The sequence below is a fragment of the Gopherus evgoodei genome, chromosome 4, assembly GCF_007399415.2.
Source record: "Gopherus evgoodei ecotype Sinaloan lineage chromosome 4, rGopEvg1_v1.p, whole genome shotgun sequence".
Lineage (NCBI taxonomy): Eukaryota > Metazoa > Chordata > Testudines > Testudinidae > Gopherus > Gopherus evgoodei.
In genome coordinates this window covers 91,846,345-91,874,035 of record NC_044325.1, presented here as the reverse complement: position 1 = coordinate 91,874,035, position 27,691 = coordinate 91,846,345, and the positions used below count along the sequence as shown (strand labels likewise).

General features: G+C 39.3%; 1 protein-coding gene across 1 annotated transcript in view; it reads right to left on the bottom strand.

The window, feature by feature from the left end:
* The window catches only part of ANO3 (anoctamin 3), a 403,783-nt gene extending 394,058 nt beyond the window's left edge, over positions 1-9,725 (bottom strand). The window contains exon 1 of the mRNA XM_030560189.1: positions 9,200-9,725. Within this exon, the coding sequence (XP_030416049.1) occupies positions 9,200-9,353 (154 nt within the window). The 5' untranslated portion in view covers positions 9,354-9,725. The remainder of the gene's footprint in view (positions 1-9,199) is intronic.
* Positions 9,726-27,691: the final 17,966 nt, after the last annotated feature.

Below are 27,691 nucleotides of genomic sequence, written 5' to 3'. Positions count from 1 at the left end.
AGAACAGTTCTGTTTGGCCTCCAAGGTAAAAAAAGAATTAAAAATGACAACAGCTCAGTAAGAAATCTATAATTATTCTGTTATCCATCAGAAATAATGAAATACATTACATAGTATGTGGAAGGTAGGAAATTGCTAATAACTTATGTCTGTACTCTGCCACTGAATTAATTACTTTTTTTTTTGGTGGCTTTGCAATGAGCCTTATCTTCATGGCCACATAAGTAAAGGGATTTTTCCTAATATTGATCTTCCTCCCTGAAGCTGTTCATTCCTTCCTAGGGAGAACTGACAGAACAGGAAAATATTTTCTTGTGATCTTTTGTTGTGTAGTGAGGAGTAGAGGGAGAGAGAAGTAGCAATGTGGTAGCTGATCCAGTGTAAATTACAAGGATTTCCAGTTGTAAATTACAAGTTAAGCCAATGGGTTGCATGGTTTTAAAACTGGAGTAAGGGTAATGAGAATGAAGCCCTTGAAGTCTAATGTCCTGATCCTGAATTGATCTCTGGTCCTGCACAGAGTTCATTTTAAGACTGGGACCTAAAATTGTGTTTCAATTAACAGCAACTCCTCCTAGTATATCAGCAGTTTTGTTCTTTCTTGCACTATATCACAGCAGTACGATTGAACAATTAGGATGAATTGTCAGTGTGGCACAAAGATGATTACATGCACAGCTACCATTCACAGTTGTGTATGTAACTCCTTGCACACTATGATATAAATGTCATCTAAGCTGTTTTCAAGATTCAGAAGAAATGAATGAGAAAATTACCACAAAAACTCAGGGGGAGAACTGAAGAATAGTGATTTAGGCAATTTTCAATAAACAGGATTAACTCAATCTTCAGAGAATAATGGAAATATTTTCAGTTTAAAGGACATTCACAAGTGGCAGCAGTGTGGCTTTGCACTATGAAATAATCTAACCATCACATAAAGTGTAATAGCTGAGTTATTTACAATATATTTTACGTAAAATTCTTCAGATATTTCCGCTTCACCAAAGTAAATATTCCATACAATGGCCAAATCCTACCTTGTAAATATTCACTTCATCTGGAATCAAAGAATGTAATTCTTATGTCACTGAAGATGGCACTCCTGTAAGATGTTTTTGGAATGCTAAATTGAGATCCGTATATTTCAGAGGACACAAGAAAGTTGAGTTTGTTGAAAGTGCATGTATTTATATAGGTTATGTCAGGGAATAACATTTGTTCAAACCTAGATCTAGATCATCAGGTACACCTGAGATCCACTTGGTGAACAGGAAACGAGAAGGGGAGGGGAGACATAGATGACTCTCACCTTTCTCCCCTTTGATTCCACATATTAATGAAGTTAGCAGAAGAAGTAGGAGTGTGCTAATTAAATTTGTGATGACACATAGTTGAGAGTTATTGTCAATTCAGAAGATTGGAATATAAATATAAAATATAAAAGAACTGGATGACCTTGAGCACTAGAGTAATAAAAACAGGATGAAGTTCAATAGTACAAAGTGCAAGGTAATGCACTTGGGGACTAATAAAATTTTCTACAGTAAGCTAGGATTTCAGTCAGAAACAAAAGAGAAAAACTTGGGTGTAATACTCAATCACAGGATGACTATGAATCACCAGTGTCATGTGCCTGTGAAAAAGACAAATGCGATTTTAGGATGCATCAAGCGAAGCATTTCCAGTAGAAATAGTGAAGTATTAATGACATTGTACAAGGCACTCAGACTTCATCTGGAATACTATGTACAATTCTGGCCACCCACGTACAAGATAGATGAGAAAGATGAATTCAAACTGGAACAGGAACAGAAAAGGATATAAGGATGATATGGGGAATTGAGAGCCTAAGATTTTGGCTTATTTAGCTTAGAAAAAACATAGGCTGAGAGCAGATACGATTGCGCCCTACAAATACATTGAGGATAAACACCATTGAAAGAGACAAGCTATTGAAGCTAATGAACTGTGTTGGCACAAGGACAAATGAGTATAAACTGGCTATGAATAAATTTAGGCTAAAAATTAGAAGATTTCTAACTACCAGAGGAATGAATTTCTGGAGCAGCCTTCCAATAAGGAGTAGTAGGGCAAACAAGTTAACTAGTTTTAAGATAGACCTTGACAAGTTTCTGATGAGGATTACATGTAAGAGTTGCCTGTGATATCAGCGGAATTGACTATCCAGGAAGTCCCTTCCTGTTCTGTTTTATGTACATATTCTGAGTGCAGTCCCAACTTATAAGAGCCTTGAGGCTACTCTAACCTGCAGATGTTATTCTGCTAGTCCAGACTGGCTGAAACAAAGCATGCTCTGGCCTCATTCCCACTACATTCACTACACTGGGCGAGGGTGGGAAGTACTGTTTACGCAGATATGCCAACTTCATATCTTCAAGGGAGTCCCTTATTCAAGCAAATTCCTAATTCCCTGTCAGTGCAGCTCTGTATCTCATTGTACCACAAGAATAATGCAAAAGGGATGGATCAGTGGCCAAGAATCTTTTTGAGATGATATTTCTCTTTAAACATAATGTATATTTAAAGAAAACCTGATTTGTTATTTCACTCTTTTTTTTTTTTGTAAATGCTGGAATATAACAAGTGGGAATCTCTAGCCCTGCTGAACATGGGGTTACTCATTAAAAAAATGCCACTACCACCAGTAACTCCCCTGTACACAGATTAGCGCTACTTGGATGCTTTGTATTGTTGGTGCGTGTGGGAAGAAGAGGGGAAAAGAGATATCCCCTGAGAAAAACAAGAAACCCAGGGATCACCACACCTACCTTCATAGATCCAGTAATTACATCAAACATCAATAAATCTGTTATCTACAGCCAGGCATTCATGTGCCACACAATATGCTCCAAGAAGAAAGTCTGGGATAGACACCTTAACACATGTAAAAACACCTTCAAACAAGGACAGTCCACCAGAGAAGTAGATCACATCACGGAAAAGGCCACCCAAATAGCTTGAGAGAACCCACTTCAGTACAGAAATACACTCCTCCTCTCCTCCTCCCGACTGCACAACCTTAGTTGTCACCTACCAGCCCACAATGGAACCCCTATAGAGTATAATCAAACAACTACAAACCATACTCAATGGAAACCCCATCCTGAAAGAAATCTTTCCTGAATCTCCTCTTCTAGCCTTCAAACAACCTCTCCAAGCTCATCATCAGAAGCAAGCTCTCCACAGACCAGGACACATATACTCAAAGCAGCATCAGAGCCTGCCAGAAAAACAGATGCAAACCCTGAAGACAGACTCCACTGCTACAACAAACAATCCCCCAGAACACACCTTTCAAGACTCATGGATCCTACACATGCCTATCACAACATGTGTATACCTCATCCAGTGCACTAAATGCCTCCCCCAACAACTACGTGGGTGAAACCAAATAATCACTTTACTCTTGAATGAACTCACATAGGAAAACAGAAAAACCCAGAATGTTCTGTGGGTGAAACTTTTCACAAAGCGATCACTCTATATCTGATCTCTCAGTTCTCATCCTCAAAGGAAACCTGCACAACACTTCAAAAAGACATAGAATCATAGATTAGGGTTGGAAGAGAGGTCATCTCAAGAGGTCATCTAGTCCAACCCCCTGCTCAAAGCAGGACCAACCCCAACTAAATCATCCCAACCAGGGCTTTGTCAAGCTGGGCCTTAAAAACCGTCTAAGGATGAAGATTCCATCACCATCCCGGGTAACCCATTTCAGTGTTTCACCACCCTCCTAGTGAAATAGTGTTTCCTAATATCCAACCTAAACCTCCCCCACTGCAACTTGAGACCAGGGCTCCTTGTTCTGTCATCTCCCACTGCTGAGAATAGCCTAGCTTCATCCTCTTTGGAACCTCCTTTCAGGTAGTTGAAGGCATTATCAAATTCCCTCCCCCCATACCCCCACATACACACTCTTCTCTTCTGGAGACTAAACAAGCCTAGTTCCCTCAGCTTCTCCTCAATCATTTTCGTTGCCCTCTGCTGTACGCTCTCCAGTTTGTCAACATTCTTTCTGTAGTGGGGGGCCCAAATCTGGACACAATACTCCAGATGTGGCCTCATGAGTGCTGAATAGAGGGGAATAATCACTTCCCCTGATCTGCTGGCAATGCAGCCCAATATGCTGTAAGCCTTCTTGGCAACAAGGGCACACTGTTGACTCATATCCAGCTTCTTGCCCACTGTAATCCTCAGGTCCTTTTCTGCAGAACTGCCACTTAGCTAGTCAGCCCCAGCCTGTAATGGTGCATGGGATTCTTCCCTCCTAAGTGCAGGATTCTGCACTTGAACATACCTTGGAACTTGAGTTCATTACTCTGTTAGACGCTACAAATCATGGACTGAACAAAGACACTAGATTTATGATTTATCACAACAATCTGTAACCCACTAAACCCCACTTTTTTGTCCTATGACTGCAGAAGTGTTAACGGGCCACTCCACCTTGAAAGATCCCTTACAGTGTGTGCTAACTACTTATGCTAAACAATCTGATCCATCTTGCATTTGCGCTGTGACTCTGGGAGTACTTTTCCCAGACCTGAAGACGACCTCTCTGTGGCTGGAAAGCTTCTCTAGCTCACCAACATCTTGTCTCTCTAATATCTTGGGATTGACATGGCTACAACTACACTACATAGTTGAAAATTGGTAATGAATATATATTTAAAATTCTCTCAATTTTCATAATGTAAGATTTTATTTGCACCATGCTTAAGGAATATGGCCCTGATTCTGACAACACATATGCACATCCATAACTGAGTTTGCAGAATGGGTGACACAACTTAGAGGCACGAAAAAACACAGAAGACAGGAAGGGAGGGGGCAGAATCATAGAAGATTAGGGTTGGAAGGGACCTCAGGAGGTCATCTAGTCCAACCCCCTGCTCAAAGCAGGACCAATTCCCAACGAAGACATCCCCCTCCCCATTTTTTACTGAAATTTTAGAAATGTTCAGACCAACTCTAACTTTTACTACATTATTCCACTTCCCCTTGAACTGAAAGGTCTGACACAATTCAAGAAAAGATCCTTATACAGGAGAACATATAAGCACATATTTAGATTCCAGTTAGACACATGAACAGGGACGAGCTTAAGCACATGCTTAAATACATTCCAAAATCAGGATCTCTAAATGGATGCATCTCACATTCTGACTTACTGCACCTTCCATTTCAAAGAAATTTTGTGCACACTGATGTCTACACTGGGCACAAAAATCAACCAATCAACATTTAGTGCAGCATGGCCTCTGACTTCATCATGCTGTTTGTAGTATTTCCTCTTTGCCATTTGTGCTATAACCCATGGTAATAAAATTAAGCTGTCAAGGCTCCAATCCAATCCTGCTTCAGGATCTACTAAGGCAGACCCCTGTATCCATGTGTCATCCCACTGTAAGTGTGTGAGTGCAGAGGTCAGCACTAGCAGATCCAAATGCAAGAATAAAGTCCAAATATGTTTTCTTCCCCAGACTCAAAGATTTTCAGGTTATTTACTGTACATACCTGGAAAATTTGGCATTATGCTTGGAGACTGTCCCTGTCAGGGTTTTGATACTTTGCATCAGAGTATTAATCTGGGTTGCCTGGAAATAGCCTATGTGTTAAGAAAACAGATCTGTTATTTTACTGTAGCCAAAATAGATCTATTTTTATCAATGGCCATTGCTGAGCATGTGTAAGTTTTTCTTAGGAAACCATATAGTGGAAGCCAAAGATTTTTTTTTTTAAAACAGAGTTTCATTCAGACTTCAGCCAACTCACGCTAACACTCATAATGGAAGGTTTGCTTCTTTGAAATATTGGTCAAATAAATATCAAAACAAAGCAATTTTAAAAGGCTATGACTTTTTGAGATTTTAATTGCATTAAAGTCACCATTCTTCAAAAATAAAAATAAAAAAGTTATTGATAAGTTGTGTTGTAGCTGTATTGGTCCCCAAGATAAGTAGCAGAACTTACTGACTCTTCCAATGATGCACAAAGGTCATCCTTGAAGTGACAAGGTTTGTCAACAAGGACTGCACAGTTGCTGAAGTTATTTCCTACTTTTAAGCAACTAGGAACTCATGCATAACTGATTTATACAAAAATATTGCGACATGAATAAAATCAGTAATTTTGGAAGGATATATCTCTCACAAGAAAAAATTGAACTGTCATTTTATTTTTTGCATGTTTCCCCACACTCCATTTTCCCACCACATTTACCTCCAGAAATCCAGTAACCACTGCAGATGCACCAAGAATCTGTTATCTACAGCCAGGCATTCAGATATCACAGAATATGCTCTGATGAGGAAGTCTGGGATACAAAACTTGTCACGCTTAAAACCACCTTCACCAATCAAGGACACTCCACCAGAGCAGTAAACAGCATCATGGAACAGGCAACCCAAATACCCTGAGAGAACCTGCTTCAATATGGAGTGGGGGTGGGGCGGTGGGGACACTGACTGCACACCCTTATTTGTCACCTACCAAACACTGGAAGCCTACAGCATATCAAAGAATTACAATTCATACTTAAGAGGGACAACACTCTGAACAATATTTCATGAACCCCCTCTTCAGGCCTTCAAACAAATCCTCCCCCAACATCAGCAAGCTCTCCACAGTAGAGTTGCCAACCCTCCTGGTTTCCCCAGGAGTCTCCCAGAATCAGGCTCTATCTCTCGGAGACTACTGAAGCCAAAACAGGAGATTTTAGGCCACTAAAAGTCTGTGAGCACAACGGGGATAAGGCAGGCTCCCTACCTGCCCTAGCTTTGAACCGCTTGCAGAAGCAGCCGGCATGTCCCTATGGCCCCAGGGGGCTCACAGACTTTTAGTGGCCTAAAATCTCCTGTTTTGGCTTCAGTAGTCTCCCAATGCCCCAACATCAGCTATGTGGGTAAACCTGAATAATCACTATGCTTTCAATTCACACAGGAAAATGATAAGACAAAAACACCATATCACCGTTGGCAAACACTTTTCACAAAGTGATCGCTCTTTATCTAACCTCACAGTCCTCTTATTAAAGGAAACCTACACAACAGCTTTGAAAGATGAGCCTGGGAACTTATTCCATAACTGCTAGATACCAATATACAATAGCTTGTTACAACAATTTGTAACCTACTAACCCTCCTTTGTCCTATGACAGCACTGGTGTTAATTGCCCACTTCACTTTAACTGGTCTCCTGAAACATACCTTAAGCTTTTATGCTTAACAGACTGTCACACCTTGTATTTAGCTATGATACTCTGATTACTTTTTCCAGACCTGAAGAAGAGCTCCACGCAGCACTCTCTCTCTCCAGCAGAAGTTGGTTCTGTAAAAGATACTACCTCACCCCAGCGTGGCTCTCTCTTACTACTACTCTTTCAGTCAGGAGCACTCCCATACTGGAGCTTCTTGATTTAAGCGAGAGGGATTTACTAGCAGGATGGTCTCTTAGAAGACCCCTTAACTTCCCCAGATCAGCATTTACTAGCCATCTAGACATGCTGCAAGGCCGGTCTTTTTCCTTCAACATTTGGGGAAAAAAAGGGGGTTAGGATTGGAGAGACAGCATCACCCTCAGAGGCCCAAGTTCATCAAGGTACTTAAGCACCTGCCAAATTACCGTACTCAGAGAGTGTTCTTGTTTCATCTGTTAGGAAAAGTAGTAGTTAGTGCAACATGAGCTGTTCCATCATATGATATTGCACGCTTAAAAATATTGCAATGTAAAATTGCCTAGTGCAGGAAATGAACACTGAATTCCAATCCTCCAGAGGCTTATGTGTGTGTTTTAAATGTACACACCCAAGTAGCCCCACTGAAGTCAAACAGACTACCGCTTTTTTCAAGATTTAGGCCTTACTGATTTTTTCACATAGACTGAAAATGAAATAAATAATTAGGAAATAACTATTACTAAGAGTATGACAAATGTGGAGCAAACAGATCAGTTTGCTTGCAAGGGATTAGATAACATCACCTTATATGTATTCATATTGTGCTAATTCTGGCTATTGTATGTGACAATATTTATTAAAATTAGTATGTTTAAAATGATAATTACACAAACTTCCAGGAGGTTCATTGCTAAGAAAATACTTATAGCGACAGACCTGTTTACTTATTCACCTGCTTTTGTGAAGTCAAAATTACAATGTCCGGTTGGGATTGTTCCCCTCCCCCGCCCCCAAGATAAAGCATCTCCATGTTCACATTCAGCTGCTATATGCTTAACTAGTTGGTTTTCTGTGCTACTAGTGATTATAGAGCAGGTGGAAACATAGTCCAGTGAAGGCATTCCCAGTGAGTCACGTGAGGTAAGATACACAATGAAAACTGTGGTGTAGCCCACAGGAAGACAGCATATTTAAGTGTATTTCTTAGATGAGAGTCATTTGAATAAATTGGAAGGTATTAAAGGGCATAGGGGAGATGGTTCAACAGATCTAAATTACAGACACAGCCTTGAGTGTGTTAGTGGTATTCTATAAAGCTGTATTTTGACACAGCCAAGTGAATTTTCAAGGGAATAAAAATTTCAAACTCGATGATAATTTTGTTCACATTTCATGGGATCTATTTCAACCCTATGTGCTTCTCAGGCAGCATACAAAACCTATCAATGAGCCACAATGGGCAAGGAGAGAATTTCCCCATGTGTAGGAGCAATGAAGAACCACTGTAAGTGTATCTTCCCTTGAAAGTTCTGCTATGGGGGAGGCTTTCTGGGAAAGGGCAGGCAAGTAGTCATAGCTCTTGGTGCGAAGGAGATTCTGGGCTGAAGCACAGCCCATAAACAGCTCAGGAAAAATTATTGTTTTTCCTTCAGCAGCCCATATTCCAGGTGATGCAAAGGTGACTGCCACTGTTTCCCCTCCTCCTCTGAACTGCAGCCTCTGTAGGTCAGCTCTTAAGAGATAGAAGAAATCTATCCCCTTATTTTTTTAAACAATCAGTATCTGATCTACCCTCTTTTACATGTACACCTGACAGCAACACATGTTAACTAAAACAAGAACTCAGACTCATACATGCTGATTACAAGACCCTATGAAAAATATTCTTCATATTAGATACTATAGTTCATTCCACATATTACATGCATAAATAAAGACAGCCTGGAGGGTGGGGGTAGAGAAGAGAGAGGGAAAAAAATCAATAAAAATGAAACTTACCAGCAGGTGAAGAGTGTGAGCAGTGAAGTTTAAGACTGAAGCAATCAACATGTAGTTCATTGGATTTGGCTTTACCAGAAAAGGACTTGGCATCATTTTCACTCTCAGTGTCTTCTGGAGAAAGATTATCCAGTTCAACTACCACAGCTGACATTGCAAAATCTCAGTTAAAGCTCTCAGTTTAAAAAACAATAAATTATACCTCCCCTCGCCCAAAAAAACCCAACAAAAAACCAAATTCAACTTTCTTGAAGTTGCAAGTTTAACAATTTGAAAAGAAAAATGTTTTCAATGTTTCTAGAAATCCTATTATAAAAAAAATAAAAATCCACTTTTCAAAAACTGAGACCTACTATATCCAGTAAGTTGTGTGCCAGCTCTGAAACATTTTCTGAGTTATTTATCTCTCTGTAAGGATAAAAAGTTATTCCTTTAAGAAGTTCCCCTCTATTTAGAGTGACAGTAGAATTATGGCATTTCTGTGTAGCTGCTACAGAAATAAACAGGATAAGTGGAGACATCTGTATGTCTGCTAAGAACTGGTCTCAACTTTGTTTTAACAGCTCTAATTCACATTTCATTACACATTGGTCCAGCTGGGAGGGGCTAATCACTACCAATGAAAACAAGAATATTTCACACAGCAACTCATCAGCTGGAAGCTGGCAGTTGATATGTGGAAGTTAGTTATGCCACAATTATGTTCCTTGGGTTACAATACTCAGTCCTTTGTCCAAGTGTTTGCAGCAAGATAACTGTACAAAGACAAAGTCATTCTTTGAACAAAGTGAGAAATGTAGTCTTAATTCTAACATAGTACACCATACTGTACTATGTTAGAATTAAGACTACATTAACATTAATCATTTAGCAGCTGGCTATAAACTGGGATCCAACTGTAATAATATTGGCTATTGACTATTTAAGAGAGCTAGATAAACTATGTTTATTATATTTTCTACTCCCTGATTCTAAATAAACCTATAAAAATCTTAGCACATCAACTACAATCTGTTTTTGTTCTCCCTACTTTATTCAACCTCTGTCCCACATTTTAGGTTCCAAATAAGTAGTACCAAGAGAGGCACCCACTGGCGATGGTGGGAAATTACACAACTACACAGATATCTCAGTGACTTGTAATTGGTCATATTCACTTTTAAAGGAGAAAGAGGGAGAAGGTTGCTTTGTTTCTGCATGATGGGACTGTACAGACTAACAGCAGCATAGGTGGCAGAGGGCTTGCTATTTCAGAGTCCCCTAAAGAACAATAAACAGAATGAAACAAATGATGAAGTATAGACTGTTTATACGTAAATGAACAGTATCACTCAGGGTTTATGGTAAGAGACATGCCATTTCCTTGCAAGATAAAGGGGCTATTAGGAACTGACATCTGTTATTTATGTATAATTTTTACTGGACATCCTTCTTGTTACTTTTGTTTCACAGATGACAAGTGGAAGAAACTTTATCAATAGAGAGGTGTAAAAAAACCCTGTAAATCAATAGACATGAACAAGACTGGAGGTTAAGGACAATCTAGGCATGGCCCAATATCTAAACATACTTTGCCCCAGTCTTTAATGAGGACCTTAGGGATAATGGCAGGATGACAAATAGGAATGAGGATATGGAGGTAGATATTACCACATTCGAGGTACAAGCCAAACTCAAACAGATTAATGGGACTAAATTGGGGGTCCCAGATAATCTTTATCCAAGAATATTAAAGGAACTGGCACATGAAACTGCAAGCCCATTAGCAAGAATTTTTAATGAATCTGTAAACTCAGGGGTTGTACCATATGACTGGAGAATTGCTAACATAGTTCCTATTTTTAAGAAAGGGAAAAACGTGATTCGGGTAACTGCAGTCCTGTCAGTTTGACATCTGTAGTATGCAAGGTCTTAGAAAAAAAATTGAAGGAGGCAGTAGTTAAGGACACTGAGGTCAACAGTAATTGGGACAAAATACAAGATGGTTTTATGAAAGGTAGATCATGCCAAATCAACCCAATCTCCTTCTTTGAGAAGGTAACAGATTTTTTAGATACTGGAAATGCAGTGGATCTAATTTACCTCAATTTCAGTAAGGCATTTGATATGGTTACACATGGGGAATTATTAAATTGGAAAAGATGGGTATCAATATGAAAATTGAAAGGTGGATAAGGAACTGGTTAAAGGGGAGACTACAACAGGTCATACTGAAAGGTGAACTGTCAGGATGGAGGGAGGTTACTAGTCGAGTTCCTCAGGGATCAGTTTTGGGACCAATCTTTTTATTACTGACCTTGGCACAAAAAGTGGGAGTGTGCTAATAAAATTTTGTGGAGGACACAAAGCTGGGAGGTATTATCAATACAGAGAAGGACCGGGATATCATACAGGAAGATCTGGATGACCTTGTAAACTGGAGTAATAGTAATAGGATGAAATTTAATAATGAGAAGTGCAAAATCATGCATTTAAGGATTAATGATAAGAATTTTTGTTATAAGCTGGGGACTCACTAGTTGGAGGTAACAGAGGAGGAGAAGGACCTCGGAGTATTGGTTGATTACAGGATGACTATGAGCCACCAATGTGATATGGCCATGAAAAAAGCTAATGCAGTCTTGGGATGCATTAGGCGAGGTATTTCCAGTAGAGATATGGAAGTGTTAGTACCATTATACAAGGCACTGGTGAGACCTCATCTGGAATACTGTGTGCAGTTCTGGTCTCCCATGTTTAAGAAGGATGAATTCAAACTGGAAAAAGTACAGAGAAGGGCTACTAGGATGATCTGAGGAATGGAAAACCTGTCTTATGAAAGGGGACTCAAATTGCTTGGCTTGTTTAGCCTAACCAAAAAAAGGCTGAGGGGAGATAAGATTGCTCTATAAATATATGAGAGGGATAAATACCGGGGTGGGGGGGAGAGGAATTATTTAAGCTCAGTACCAATGAGGACACAAGAACTAATGGATGTAAACTGGACATCAGGAAGTTTAGACTTGAAATTAGACAAAGGTTTCTAACCATCAGAGGAGTGAAGTTCTGGAACAGCCTTCCAAGGGGAGTAGTGGGGGCAAAAGACATATCTGGCTTCCAGGCTAAGCTTGATAAGTTTATGGAAGGTATAGTATGATGGGATAGCATAATTCTGGCAATTAATTGATTTTTGACTATTAGTGGGATGTTAGATGGGGTGGGATCTAAGTTATTATAGAGAATTATTTGCTAGGTGTCTGGCTGGTGAGTCTTGCCCACATGCTCAGGGTTAGCTGATTGCCATATTTGGGGTTGGGAAGGAATTTTCCTCCAGAGCAGATAATGCTGCCCACTTCTTAATTACAATGTCACCTGAAAGTGAGAATAGGCATTCACAAGGCGTTCATTGTTATAGCTGATGTCGCAAGATATTTATGTGCCAGCTTTACTAAAGATTTGTAGGCCTCTTCATGCTTTGGCCATCATTCCAGAGGACATGCTTCCATGATGATGACACTTGTTAAAAAAATGTGTTAATGTGTGGGGGGGAGGGATAACTCTCTTAACATTTCTCAGCAGCTCATCTTCCCATCCAAAAACCTTGTTTATCTGAAGGATTCAGATGTCTAAGACCTTCACATAAGTGACTTTACACTATAAATGCTATTAGATTGCACTGTACATTGTTGTCAAAATTTCCCCCATTACTATTGTACAATATCTAACATAGAACCAAACCCTAGCGCATATTAAGCTTTGAAAGGTCTCCAACTGTTTAGTCACTTGCAGGACATTTCCTTTCAGGTAAAAAAAATGTTCCTTTTGCATTTTTTTAAAATAAGATCATTTTTACTGTTCTTCAGCATGCTAGAGAATACCAAATCTCCAGCTCACTGTTCTATTCTCTATATCCTATTTAATATCTATTTGGACCTTAAAATACCAATTAACTATGCTGGACTAGGATGGAACTTTCATAGTGATTCAGAAAGATGACAGCATATTGTAAAGGAATAGGCATTCTATTTTTAACCAGCAAATCTTTTATTCTATGGAACAGCACTTTCCTAATAATGATGTACAATAATCCATGTTTTCATTAATGGTAATTAAAGCATGGGCAGATCTAAGAGGCAGCAAATTCCAGTGGGGGTCCCCTGCTCTTAATGTAAACAGAGGACTGTAAAGCTTAGCACTGCAACTTTTTGATCGTGCAGAGCTGAGTTAGCTAGGAAGTAGCTCAGCCCCCCAGCCAACTCTGTGAGCTCTTACTTTTCTTCCTCAGTAGTCTTCCTCTTCCTTCAATACAGCCAACCCCAAGTGACCCAAAGTCATAAGTAACGCCCCAGAAGTCATGAGATTTGGGTGTTTGAGTCTTTAGGGATCACAATTTTAAGGTTATCTCACTCATGATGGCAAGAAACTTTTAAAACCAGAAAAAAAGAAAGCTGAACTTCTCATATATTCACATGACTCCAAGAATCAAGGCTTTAAAAAGAAAAAAAGCTCAACAAGGTTGATACTTAAAAAGATACTGGAACAAATCATCATCATCCTCTCTCACACACAGCAAGGATGTAGCAGTTTCCAGAAATGTAGGCCAGTGAAAAAGGCTTCTCATTCTTTCCATACTGCGGAAGTTATGTATCATGTTAAGGTTTTACTCCTTCTTTCCTAAACTCATTAGCCAAAATTTAATTTGATATAAGCTTGATGATTGTCACTTGGAAATCGCAGTACAATCAGGCATGCATAAATGTAAGGTAAACAATAATTCTGTAAAATGCAGAGCACTCCCTTAGATGCTGATCACTCAGACCCAATTGATTCCAGTGTGAGTGGAAGGCACACATCCTAGGGAGGTGGTGGAATCCCCTTCCTGAGAAGTTTTTAAGGTCAGGCTAGACAAAGCCCTGGTTGGGATTACTTACTTGGGAATTGGTCTTGCTTTGAGCAGGGGGTTGGATTAGATGACCTCCTGAAGTCCCTTCCAACCCTGATATTCTATGATTCGATGATTCTAATGCAGGATCTAGCTCCATTAAAGACAGTTTCATGTGGTCAGAGGTTGCACTAAGCCACATGGAATTTGTAATTCAACTTTACCTGATAAAATAGACCCTAGAGATATTACTTTGAAACAGCAGAGTCCTGTGGCACCTTATAGACTAACAGATATATTGGAGCATGAGCTTTCGTGGGTGAATACCCACTTCGTCGGATGCATGACGAAGAGGGTATTCACCCATGAAAGCTCATGTTCCAATACGTCTGTTAGTTTATAAGGTGTCACAGGACTCTTTGCTGCTTTTACAGATCCAGACTAACACGGCTACCCCTCTGATACTTTGAAACAGCAAGTTTGGTTGAAAACTCCAAAATATTTACGCTTTGTAAGCACAATTGGTGTTATTGTTTGTATACCAACTGAAGAGTCATCCATAGGTTTACCCCCACGCCCCCCCCAAAAAAATAGTAGATTTTCACTATCAAAAGCAGCTAATTGCCTTCCATAAATTGCTCATAGGAAACACAGACTTTGCCTGCTGACCAAACACAGGGACAAGTTAGAACTTAATTGCAACTATTTATCCTCTGTCAGTTTCAAGCTCTTCTAAGTCAATAGAAAAAAAAATCAAGAAACTAAAATTAGTCCAGCAATACTGAAGAATAAACCGGCCAAATCTTACAACATCTTACCAGTTAGTACTAATTGGTAAGTCAGTTTAAATAAATTAATTGGCCTGAATTTTGAACTGAACTCAACTTTTCCAGAAGGATAGCTCCTACCTACCCTGCACTATGTAGCAGACCTAACTGAGAATTGCTCACCCATTTACCATGTTTGTTTACTACAAAAAATTCGTATTCAATTAAATCTTAAGCAATATTGGCCCCATTTTGGGGACTGAACAAAGAAGTAACCAAGCACCACACTTAAGAATGCCATGCTCCCTCACAATCTAAGTTTAGCATCTGTAACAGGAAAAGAAGTTTGGGAAATTCCATTCATAGCAGGCAGATTTGACAAACCATATATCAAACAATCTCAGGGCCATTTAATCTTTATATTTCTTAGTTATGTAAATAGATTTTCTAAAAATAATTTATGGAAATCCAACCTGTAAACATGCTTTTATATATAGATGTCCAACTGCTATATTAATACACACAAATGAAATCACCTAGAGAAGCCTGAATTAAGTACAATAGAAATGTTATTTATATCACCCAGATAATTTTATGCAAATTTTGGCTTAAAATTACATCAGAGACAATTTCCTCCCCCGACACACACACCAACCCCTCCACCAACATCTATAATTTTCAAGTATTACACAACTTATCTTTTAGCATAAAAGATTATTTGGTTGTTTATAAGAATGAGGCTTAGCTCCAAACAATCAGCTGTTAGTGATAAAAAGGTGACAGCACCACATGTTGATTTTATTGGGAAGAAATGTAACATTGCATTGGAAGGTTTTCCAAAGGCAAAAGGAGTATTTCAGTCTTCACCATGTTAAGGCTGTCACAGTGCCTGAGGAGTTTACACTTGGTTGGTGAAATCTAAAGGTAGAACTTAACCAGTTTGGGGGTTGTGCCCTGTTTCCTAACAATCTGCCTGAGGTTGGTACCCATGCTCTTGAGCTACTGCAGGACAGCTTGACAGTGGTTTCATTAGTGTTTTGTTTTGTCTTCACTAGGAAAAAAGTGAGTTCCATCATGTGTTAGCTAATACATGTTAATTAACAAGAGGTAAAACCCAAGTATTGACAGGTCACTTTGTAGTTTTCACATGTTAGCAGGTAGAGTGACCAGATGTCCTGATTTTATAGGGACAGTCCCGATTTTTCGGGCTTTTTCATATATAGGCTCCTATTACACCCCACCTCCTGTCCTGATTTTTCACATTTGCTGTCTGGTCACTCATTAGCAGATCAAGTTAAGATTAGACTCCCCCTAGAATTTATTTTGACCTGTTAACACTTATGAACACTACAAATTGCCTTGCTTGACTAGAATTTTCACCTCATGTTTATTACTATTTATCAAGTCAGAAAGAACCATTTAAGCAGGAAAAAGACATAGCCCTTTTATCGGTAGAGCAGATAAAAATATGGTGATTATCTGGCTATATTTTGGCGTCTGAGGATCATTTTGACCTCCATCGTCATGGCATCAATTAAGCACATTTAACCTCACACCATGCATGCGGGATGGGGAGCATTATTACTTCCACTTTAGAGATCTGGAAGCAACAGAGAAGGATTAAGTGACTTGTCCAATGTAATTCAGGAAATCTGTGGCAGAGCCAGGAAGTGACAGAAAGTCTCCTGAGTCCCAGACAACAAGACATTTCTTCTGCATTATTGAAGGCCTTCTGCACATCTGAGAGAAAAGTAACATTTGAATTGTACACAGTAATAAGTGCCTCTTGAGAAAGCTTTCCTAAAAAAACAAACACACACACACACACAAATTATCTGAGCTAAAATTGAAAAGTAATTGATGGACTTTTTCTGGAGATAAATAATTAGTCAATACTTAGACTACCATAATGAAAATGAATAGATTCAGGTTAAAAAAAATTACCTTAGTCTCTAGGTCAGCAGTATATGTACATGTAGTGAATCCAGATCTGTTAACATAAATGTAAATGTCAGGGAAAAAATGACGCTTGGAAATTTCTTAGAACAAAAAGCACATTCAGTTTAGTGAGAGAGAGAAAAATGTGTCCAATTCAGCTCTCAGTTATACCAGTGTCAATTTAATAAAGCCAACAGTGTTACACTGGACTGATTCTGATATAACTGACCTCTGAATCTGGTCCTCTGACTCCAGCAAGATACTCAATCACTAGCAATTCATTCATTGGCAATAGCAATCCATGTGCAGTAGACACTCTAAGACTACTCAACACATTTTAATTCTTGTGAGCACTCATGTTTCAGATTACTGTATCATAGCTCTACATGGTTATATACCAAGCCAGAGAACTTTCATAGAAGATTCACAAGAAACTTTATGAGCTCTAGATACTAAGAGCCTGAATTTCTAGTTACCAGTTGGATTTATGCACATGTAAAAAGAGTTAAAGGATAAAACAATTTCCAATTTTCTACTGAAGCCATTCCTCAAAAGTACAGGAACAGCAAGTGTTACTGTGAGCACTGATAATTCTAATATATTGTTGCTGAATCACACTAGTTGCTGAGTTCTGTAGATTGCCATTGACAACCACACTTCAAAACTTCTCAAGTCATCTTCTCAATGATACCCATTCATAGGTATTTTCCTAGAATTTTTATTTCTGTTTCTCCAGTTGAGTGACAGTTAAATATTAACTATGTTTTAAATTAAGCATTGCAGATAGGAATGCCCCTCGATCCTGCCTATCCCATACAAAATGGGTTGGTGGAAGTAAGTTGCCTCAGCAGCACTATCCTCTGGCCTCAGACTCTACAGAGGACTCAGTGTAGGGTTGGAGATTCATGTTGGCAAAGGGAGAAGGACAGTTAGAGGAAGGAAATATACATTATCTATCCCCTAACAACCTGGGGGGAAAGCTGGCAGAAATTAGTGGTTCCCAGACTTTTTACTAAGGTGACCAACTAGCTGCATATTGTCTTTCATTGCAACCCACCACCACACACACCCTCCACCTGGCACTGCAACGCACCACCCAGCCCAGTGCAGAGGGGAGGCCCCAAGGTGTGGTTCTGCTGGGATATAAGCCAGCCCTGCAGTGATGGCTCCCATCCTATAGGGCTAGGCCTGTCTCCCCATTATAGCACACAGGTGATGAGAGCTGGCCTGAGTGTCATTGCAACCTGGTGCACTGAGTAGCAGAGTTACTCAGGCTTGGCCTGGCTGCCCCTACATCAATAATAGAAGGGTGACAAGCCCAAACCTGATTAGTGCCAGTGATTGTAACCCTATGGGCCAGGTTACAAAGCCCAGAGTGAGGAGCTGCCTCTTGGAAACAGAATCAGATGTACTGGAACTAGAGGTGTGGCAGCATCCCTTGGCTTGAAGTAATAATAGCAACTGCTTGCATGGCTGCCACCACATACAGAGTTTGCAGTTTTGTTCAATAGGTTTCAGCCCCAACCCCAAAAAAAGGTTAGTCTTCCTGGACAGGAGCCAACGCTGCATGGTGACCTCACTTTGTAACCCCTCCTGAAACCTTCCCTCTGCATCAGTCCAGAAGTGTATGCTTACATAGGCCAGAGCCCAGCAATAGGCTAGTCCTGCTTGAGTTTTGTGTGTGGGTGCTGGGTGGTGTTAGTGGCTTGTAATATGAAGTCAGGCGAAATGATGTGGTGGTACCTTCTACCCTTAAACTCTATGACCCATCTAGAACCTTCCAGCAAGTCACTGGTGTTTTTGAGACCCACTGAGTTAAGAACACTTGATACTGTATTATGCATCCTACGCCCTCCCTTGAAGGGTGTTCCAGGGTCAGTGGTAGCATAGGTCTTCTGCATGGTTGATCTTCCCATTGATATGCTGGTTTGGGAGCATATTGGCCAAAACACACTTCCCAGAAAGGCCAAACTCACTTCCTCCTCTCATTTGGATGGTTTGGAGAAACCTTTGATGATCCCCTCGAGAATTTTTTCTCCCTCCAAGGTCCTTCCAACAGGAAAATATCACATGGGCCTATGACAGTATTATTTACATTACTACAGGGGTGGCCAGCCTGAGAAGGAGCTAGAATTTACCAATGTACATTGCCAAAGAGCCACAGTAATATGTCAGTAGCCCCACATCAGCTCCGCACCCACCCCACTCCACTCCCAGTGCTTTCTGATCAGCTGTTTCATGGGAGGCAGGAGGCTCAGGGGAGTGAGGGGAAGGAGTGAGGGCACGGCAGTCTTGGGGAGGGGGCAGGAAGGGGTGGAGTGGGGGCAGGGCCTGTAGCAGAGCCAGGAGTTGAGCAGTGAGCAAGCACCTCCTGGCACACTGGAAAGTTGGCACCTGTGGCTCCAGCCCTGGAGTCGGTGCCTATACAAGAAGCTGCATATTAACTTCTGAAGAGCTGCATGTGGCTCCGCATGTGACGTAGGAGTCTTGCCATTAGCAACAGCACAGCTTAGTACAGAGTATTATAGCCTTTATATACACATATAAACACCATTGTTACAACTATCCCATTCTACCAAGCTCACATAACACAAGGGATTTCCTTATCCCAGTCCTTATCCTACCATCCTGGTTTATTGATTTAGGATTTGTATGGGCCAACATAGACTGGCTTCAATTTCAGCATTACCTATGATCAATTAATTGCACAGCTTCAAGTACCCTTAATAGCATTTCAAATATTTTGTTTGATTGTGAATGTTTATTAAATGTATACAAATGATAAAAGAGGGAATTTGTCCATATGCTTGAGGTGTCTTTGACATAGCTTAAAAATATACATCACATCTAATACTCCACATGCAACTGTACAATTTAATAAAGGCCACCATCAGGAAGCCAGCCAGCTAAAACAATTAACCACTTGCCCATCCATACAACTTACCCCTATTACACTTCGCAAAGTTTAACATGTACCACTAATAAGTTTCTCAGAGAATTATGACCTGCCCCCGCCCTCCACCAAACACATACAGAGCATCCAGATTTGAACTGGTTTCTGAATAACCAGACTTTGCCCTGTAACCTTTAAGGATAACATGCAAGCATGCACAATATTCCCATAATATTGAGTGAGCAGAGTCTGAGCACAGGTTTTTTTGGTTGGTTCATGAATTAAAGATTAACTGAAAGGATTAATTTGAACTAGACACTAGGTGTCTGACTTGCTTCATGATTGGATATGCATGTTGCTAAGTGGAAAGAGAACTAGAGTAGTGAGAAAGCTGTTCTGAGTGTAGCTAACTGTTTATACTTTACAGCTTTGTCTTGTACTAACAGCAAGGCTGAGAGGAATCCATCCATATCCTTTTGGGCAAGAGAAAGAGGAAAAATTGTTCAGCTCAGCTCAGGCTATCATGGGCTATAGCAATACCCACACATAGAACACAGTTATAGCCAAAAGTAAATATCAAAGTAGTTTCCCTTAATATATTTTACAAAGTCATTCCTGTGATGTTTTATAAAGCTCAGCATGTGGGACAAGTTATTTTCTTTACTTATTTTTCTGTTGAATGGGTACATTTATTTTTGTGCCACTAATTTTTCTCCCTCTTCTTATAATCCTTAAAATGTTTTTAGTTCATCATAGTGGCAACAGAATGTGCAAAACCAAATGATGCCAGAGATCATGCAACAAGAGTTTAAAATTAATGTTCAGTTTTTACGAAAAATCTGATACCTTATTTAACTGTAGGTGACATCACTATACAACAAAAAGAAACATACATTGACACATGCAGGGAAAAGAATGCAGGAGAAAGAATTTCTGTGTTCCAAATAGATAGCAGTTGTGTGAAAAAATATTTGCTCTTTAGTATAAATCTGTCAGCCAGAATATATGATCATATATTATAATTAAACAAGAGGGCAGAGTTAAGATTACAATGAGAAACAATTGTAAATTTCCCAAATTTTGTGGATAATGTTTTAAGTTTAGCCTTCAACTAATGTTTATTTAATAGATATACGTTCAAGCTCTGACACACAGAATACATAAATATAGGTCTATATTTCAGACCTACAGACAACAGAATTAGTCTTTTTTGTGCTATAGATAATACTCAAGTGGATCAAGCATGTCTTCAAGATATAAATCATGCAGATTTAAAGAGATTAACCTTGACAAGATTTACATCATATTGAAGCTTTCATGGTGAGAAATTTCCAAATAAGGAAAGTCCATTTTTAGTATTAAATAGAGAAACAGAGTTGCATGAATTTCATTTTTCAAACAAATCATTTTAAGACTAAATAAATTCCCAACTAAAGAGAGCAAAGATCACTAGTTAAATGAAAACTAAAGTCAGATTTCTTTCAGAATTGCCTAACAATTTAGAGAATACAATTTTGAAACCAATATTTTGAATTGAACTAATTTTTAAACTGCTTTCTTCTATAGACAACTGAGCATTTTTCCTTTCCTTTTCATGTTATGGCACATTCTATTAGAAGAAGTGCAGTTGCCCTCTCGTGAAAAACATTATAGGTACTTAAATGGCACCCATTATTATAGCAACCAAGTATCTTTAATGTACTTATTCTCACAGTGCCACTGGGAAAATACCATTATACCCACTCTACAGATGGGGAACCAAGGCAGAGAGGCTAAGGGCAAAATTTTGAAAAGTGTGTAAGTCAGTTTGGCACTTAGTCCCATTTTTAGAAATGCCTCAGACACTCAGGAACCCAAGTCACTTTTGAAAATGTTGTTAGAACTGAGATGCGCGCAGTACCCGTGTTGGAGCAGGGAACTGAACCCCATACCACTGGCTCCTCCTTCATCTCTAGCTATCACATACATTATGATAGCAGCTACTGCGAGAAGGTGCATAGAGTGGGAAGGTACAGAAGAAAGGCACTTTGTGAGGAGTGGGATGGGGTTCAAAAACCCCCAAATCAATTATCAGATTTTCAGAACTATTCAGCACATTAGGTGTTGAGCTCTTAAATGTTATTTATAGAGCCATAAGTGTCACAAGAGGAGCCAAATTCTTTTGAATATCAAACATAACAGCAAGGCTAAAGGGTAAATCTATATGGAATATCAAATACCACTCTTGCCAAACATTAATTTAACAAGACATTGGCGGTCACCATCTAACTTCCCCCTTTGTTGTACTCCTGTACCTCTCTTCTATTTGTCACCCCCCTGCCTGCTTATTTTGCCTATTATAGGAGTGTGAGCTCTAGGGCAGGGCACTTGAAATGCCTATCACATTGTGAGCGCTACTGACGATAAATATAATAAATATCAGGCCAAATCCCAAAATGCTTCCAAAATTTTGATTTAGTCCTTGCTGAGGCAAAACTTATGGACAGGGGTGCTGAAACTGGGGGGTGGGGGTGGGGTGGAGGGAGGCTTCATCATATACAGGGTTTATAATTTTGTTCAAGGCTCTTAGCACCCCCACTATAAAAAAAGGGTTCCAACATCATTGCTCATAGATTTCAGAATTCAGTCAGTGGTAATTACTTTCAGAAAAAAAATCAATTCAGTGAACAAGGACAAAAAATTGAATAGGTCCTTCAGACATCAGCCTTCCTGTCTCAGTAAACCATCTAGAAAGTCAGCAAACAGAATGGTATAAGTAACTGACTGAACAACAACATAAACCCACTACTTTATTTACTAAGGATTGTAGTTTTTTTAAGCCTTTATATGGACCATGATGGGGTCCCTTTAAAAAGGGAGGAATCTTATATTTAACAAATCCATTCTTGGTTTGAAGAGGCTAATGTAATTCAGAAAGTTGTTTAAATGAAAGTTTTTAGGAGCCTCCTATCTGATAAACTCCCTCCCTCTCAGTTTTTAATCCGAATATAATCAAGCTAATATTAATTTGCTGTACTTAAAAACCTTTCACAGCCTGAACATGTTCCTGCAGTTTGGCACTGAATCAGGTTGTAATACATCATCATGCTGCCATTGTTCAGATAATGAATAACTGTAATATATCATCAGCTTTGATAAGGTATTACTCACTAAACTGGTATTGGTTAACTGGATTGCATTACAATAATCCAATACCAACAGGTTTAAAAGACCCCAATAGTCTTAAAATATAAAACAATTTTACAATGATCTTAGTAAGAGAATGTTTGCATAGCCGAAGTATGAAATGTCACATTCCAAGCCAAGCATTTGTTTCAGATGATGTACATTTTCCCTATGAAGTCTGAAATATTTAGTGATTTGATGGTATTAGCTTATTTTTGCTCCAGATCCTTTGGATAAAAATCTATAAATTCTGACCCTCACCAATAAAATCAGTGGGAGTTTTGACACACATTTCAATGAGTACAGGATTGTGATGCCTACAGACAACATGGCAATGGTTAGGCTGCTTGTGCGCTGTCACCACTGCCTAACACCAATATTGTTTATTTGTTTTCTTGTGCTCCTCTGTTTGTTCATATCCATCTGTGGTCTCTTGATTCACATTTCAACTGTAATCTCCTTGGGGATGTCCTGTGTTTGTGTAGCACTTGGCACAATGAAGCCCTGGTCCATGACTAGGGCTCTTACGTGCATAAGAACCGCCCTACTGGGTCAGACCAAAGGTCCATCTAGCCCAGTATCCTCTTCCAACAGTGGCCTTTGCCGGGTGCCCCAGAGAGAATGAACAGAACAGGTAATTACCAAGTGATCTATCCCGTCGCCCATTCCCAGGTTCTGGCAAATAGAGGCTAAGGACACGCTACCCATCCTCTCTAATAGCCATTTATGGACCTATCCTCCATGAATTTATCTAGTTCTTTTTTGAACCCTGTTACAGTCTTGGCCTTCACAACATCCACTGGCAAAGAGTTCCAGAGGTTGACTGTGTGTTGTGTGAAAAAAATACTTCCTTTTGTTTTAAACATGCTGCCTATTAATTTCATTTGGTGACCCCTAGTTCTTGTGTTATGAGAAGGAGTAAATGTTATTTTCTTTCTCCATCAGTCATGATTTTATAGACCTCTATTATATCCCCCCTTAGTCTTTTCTTTTCCAAGCTGAATAGTCCCAGTCTTATTAATCATTTTTCATACGGAAGCCATTCCATACCCCTAATCATTTGTGTTGCCCTTTTCTGAACCTTTTCCAATAAGTCTTTTTTGAGATGGGGTGACCATGTCTGCATGTAGTATTTAAGATGTGGGTGTGCTATGGATTAATATACAGGCAATATGATTATTTTCTGTCTTATTTTCTATCCCCTTCTTGATGATACCCAGCATTCTGTTCCCTTTTTTGATTGCCGCTGCACATTGAGTGAATGTTTTCAGAGAATTATCCACAATGACTCCAAGATCTTTCTTGAGCGATAACAGTACATTTAGATCCCATCATTTTGATTATGTTTTCCAATGTCCATTGCTTTGCATTTATCAACACTGAATTTCGTCTGCCATATTGTTGCCCTGTCAGAGGTTTGTAAGATCCTTTTGTAGCTCTTCGCAGTCTGCCTGCGACTTAGCTATCTTGAGTAGTTTTGTATCATCTGCAAATTTTGCCACCTCACTCTTTATCCCTTTTTCCAGATCATTTACGAATATGTTGAATAGGACTAGCCCCAATACAGATCCCTGGGTGACACCACTATTTACCTCTCTCCATTCTGAAAATGGACCTTTTATTCCTATCCTTTGTTTCCTATCTTTTAATCAGTTACCAATCCATGAGAGAACCTTCCCTCTTATCCTATGACAGCTTACAGCAATAATAATACAATTCAATAATACTTTCAAATAATATTGGGCCAGATTCTATTGTCCTCACTCACATTCACCACTGCCTTACTTCAGGGGTGCTGGAACAATTTTAATAGTGGGGGTGCTGAGAGCCATTGAACCAAACTGTAAACCCTGCATATAATGGAAACAGGGTGCTTGGCAAACTCAGGTGTGTGGCAGCACCTCCAGCACTCCTAGTTCCAGCACCTATGCTTATTTTGCAAGCAGGCTGATTGATGTGGATATTAAATATGAGTATGGTGGAGAATTGGGTCCACATAACAGTAATGTAATAATGCTGTTATTAACAATCATCCATCTTAATCGGTCCTCATTATTCGTTCTTTTTGCTTTCATAAAAGAAGTCAATCTACCTAATCATACCAGATCAATGGTGGCTTTGCCAGAAGCCCCAAGCAAGGCATGAATGAATGATATCACTGAAAATAAACAGAGTCACTAAAGAAACTGCAACAATGGTGGTAGGTGTACAGTTTAGGTGACAAAGCGGTCTTCATATTGTTCACATAATATACCTGTATTAGTCCTATTTCAAGTCTGAAAGGCATAGCCCTAGACAACCATACACATACAAGATGTGGATTTTCAGACCTTGGTCATTGTGTGAACAGTTCTGACACTGAAAGTACAAAGGGGTTTTGTTGGTTTAAACTCTACCAATTATGCATGTATAGGAATTATGACATTTAAAATGGACATGTCAATGTTTACAACTGTGTGTGTGTGTGTGGGTAGTATGCTTAATTTTGTATGTACCCAAGTGGAAGCTGGGTACAAGAGGAGCTTAAACTTTAGCCCTACACACCTATGGGCCTGACACAAATCAAGCACAGGTCAGTAGTGAGCACAATACCTTAAGATCAGATGTCTATTCAGCCACATTTATGAAAGGCAGGTCCCGGTTTAGCTCACTTCACAGAGCTACCACCACATTATTTGGCCTTAACTAATCACCTTTGTTAGCCAGCTTGCTAGAATGACCAAGGGTACAGAAAATGAACTTCTTTCCCTAGAGATGCATCAAGCACATTAGTGGAGCAGTTGGTACAACCATTGGACCCAATTCTCATCATTTATTCTGATGTAAGTCAGAAGTAATTCCATGGACATCAGTGGAGATGCTCGAGCATAAATTTGGTTTAAGTGAGAGGAGAATCAGGCCCACTGCTTTGTCTGTCTGAGACTAGATAACTTCAGCCTCCCTAGGCTGCCAACCTTCTGATGCTTTTTACTAGCACTATATGTATCTGAAACAAAAAGTGCAGAGAGACTCAATTTAACAGGATGGGGGGAAAAAACAAACTATAGGGTACCTGTGAAACAGGAAGATGCACAGATCAGGTAGGGTTTTTGTGGCTGATGCTCTTTGTTAATTAAAAAAATCCTAATGGTACACAAAAAAGTTTGGAGAAAGAGTGGCAAAAGAAAAAAAAAAGCAAAATTGCTTTTCAGGAAGCACAGAGGAACCTCCAGAGAGGTGCTGAGAGTCCTCAGCTTGAGCGGGAATGGAGGGAGCTGAGTACTCTACAGGACTGGGGCCTCATGTTTTCTTCACAGTTATACTGTAGAGTACAACAGATATGGAGAACTGAAAGTGTATAAAGCAAAGCAAAGCAAAAAAAAAGAGTGCTCTGTGCTAAAAGTTAGTGTTATCTCATTTGCATTAAAAAGGAACATATTTCAGGAACACAAACTACATAGCTTAGCGGCAAGAATCTCATACATCTAACTGCTATGCATCCTTGTGCATATTTATTGAAAATTGCCTTGAGGCATTTTGCATTGTGCTTAGCAGAGCTAAACGCCTTTTCCACAGTGATAACTCCTTCCTCAACCACCATGGATTTGAAAGAAAGACCTCAAAACAACAAAATCTTCTCAGAGTTTCTATAAGTGTAAAAGAATCTCAGGAACAAAAAATAAAATAAAAAAAGGGTTTGCTTTGGACTAGTGATTTTTTAAAAAACGTCCTTGAATCAATCTTTGCCACTCTAATCTGGGAACCAAAAATATATTGGAGTATTTATGATACTTCATTTGGCTTTACTGAATGGAAGACCATAGAACAAAACACTAAGCACATACATGCACACTTCACCTTCAAATAACTAATAAAGAAAAACTAATCCCCACAAACTAGAGAAATATTATCATATCCATATCATATAAGATACTTGTTCTTGGTCACCGATAAATATATTACCATAACTTAATATTTCTGATAAGTCCATTTACAAGCAAACAACTAGGTGAAAGTTATCATATTTAAGGGCATACGGAGGACAGAATTTAGTCCACTAATTTCAGATACGAGTTCACATTCAATAAACTCCTTCTGATTTTCAAGCTATAAAAATGCCAAGAGTTTGATTTTTTAAATAAATTATATATAAAATTTTATTTGCTTCAGTGTCATCCTCTATAGCAGCACAGAACTCCAAGCAACTCACTATAAAATATCAAGTGAGACTCTCAGGAAGTGAACAAATAAACTGAGGAATATTGGATTTCCAGCTCATTGTACCTGATGCATCACCAACTCCCACAGGAAATAGATGATCATTGAGACACTTTTCCACCTTGGTCTTAACTCTGGAAGATACTCAGGACACATCTGAAAGAAGCCATTGGCTCCAGTTTTAGAAATGATTAGGTGAATTTCTCAAGTTGTATAGCTGCACTTTGATGTCAGTATATTCAACTGGAGCTGGTTTCTCCCTTAAGAAAATAGCAGTCTCATCAAGAAGCAGCACACATTTAGATGTAGACATAATTACTACAGACAATGACCTCTTTTATCATATTTGTAGAGAAATGCAAACGATATAATGTGGGCATAGGAGATTTCAGCGAGAACGAGTGAAATCGTCAGTTAAAACAGATATTGAATTACAGAATAAATAAATAGTTAAGACTCCTGGTAAGTTTAATATTAGAGATGCAAGTGTAGACGTTGTCTCAGTAGAAACTTTCAGAGGGCACAGCTGTACCGAGACAGTTGTGCGACTGCAAGATCACTTGCGTAGCCGCGTTATGCCAACAGGAGAGAGCTCTTCCTTTGACATAATAAAACCAGCTCAAATGAGTGGCAGTAGCTATGTCAGCATGAGAGTGGCTCTCACTGACACG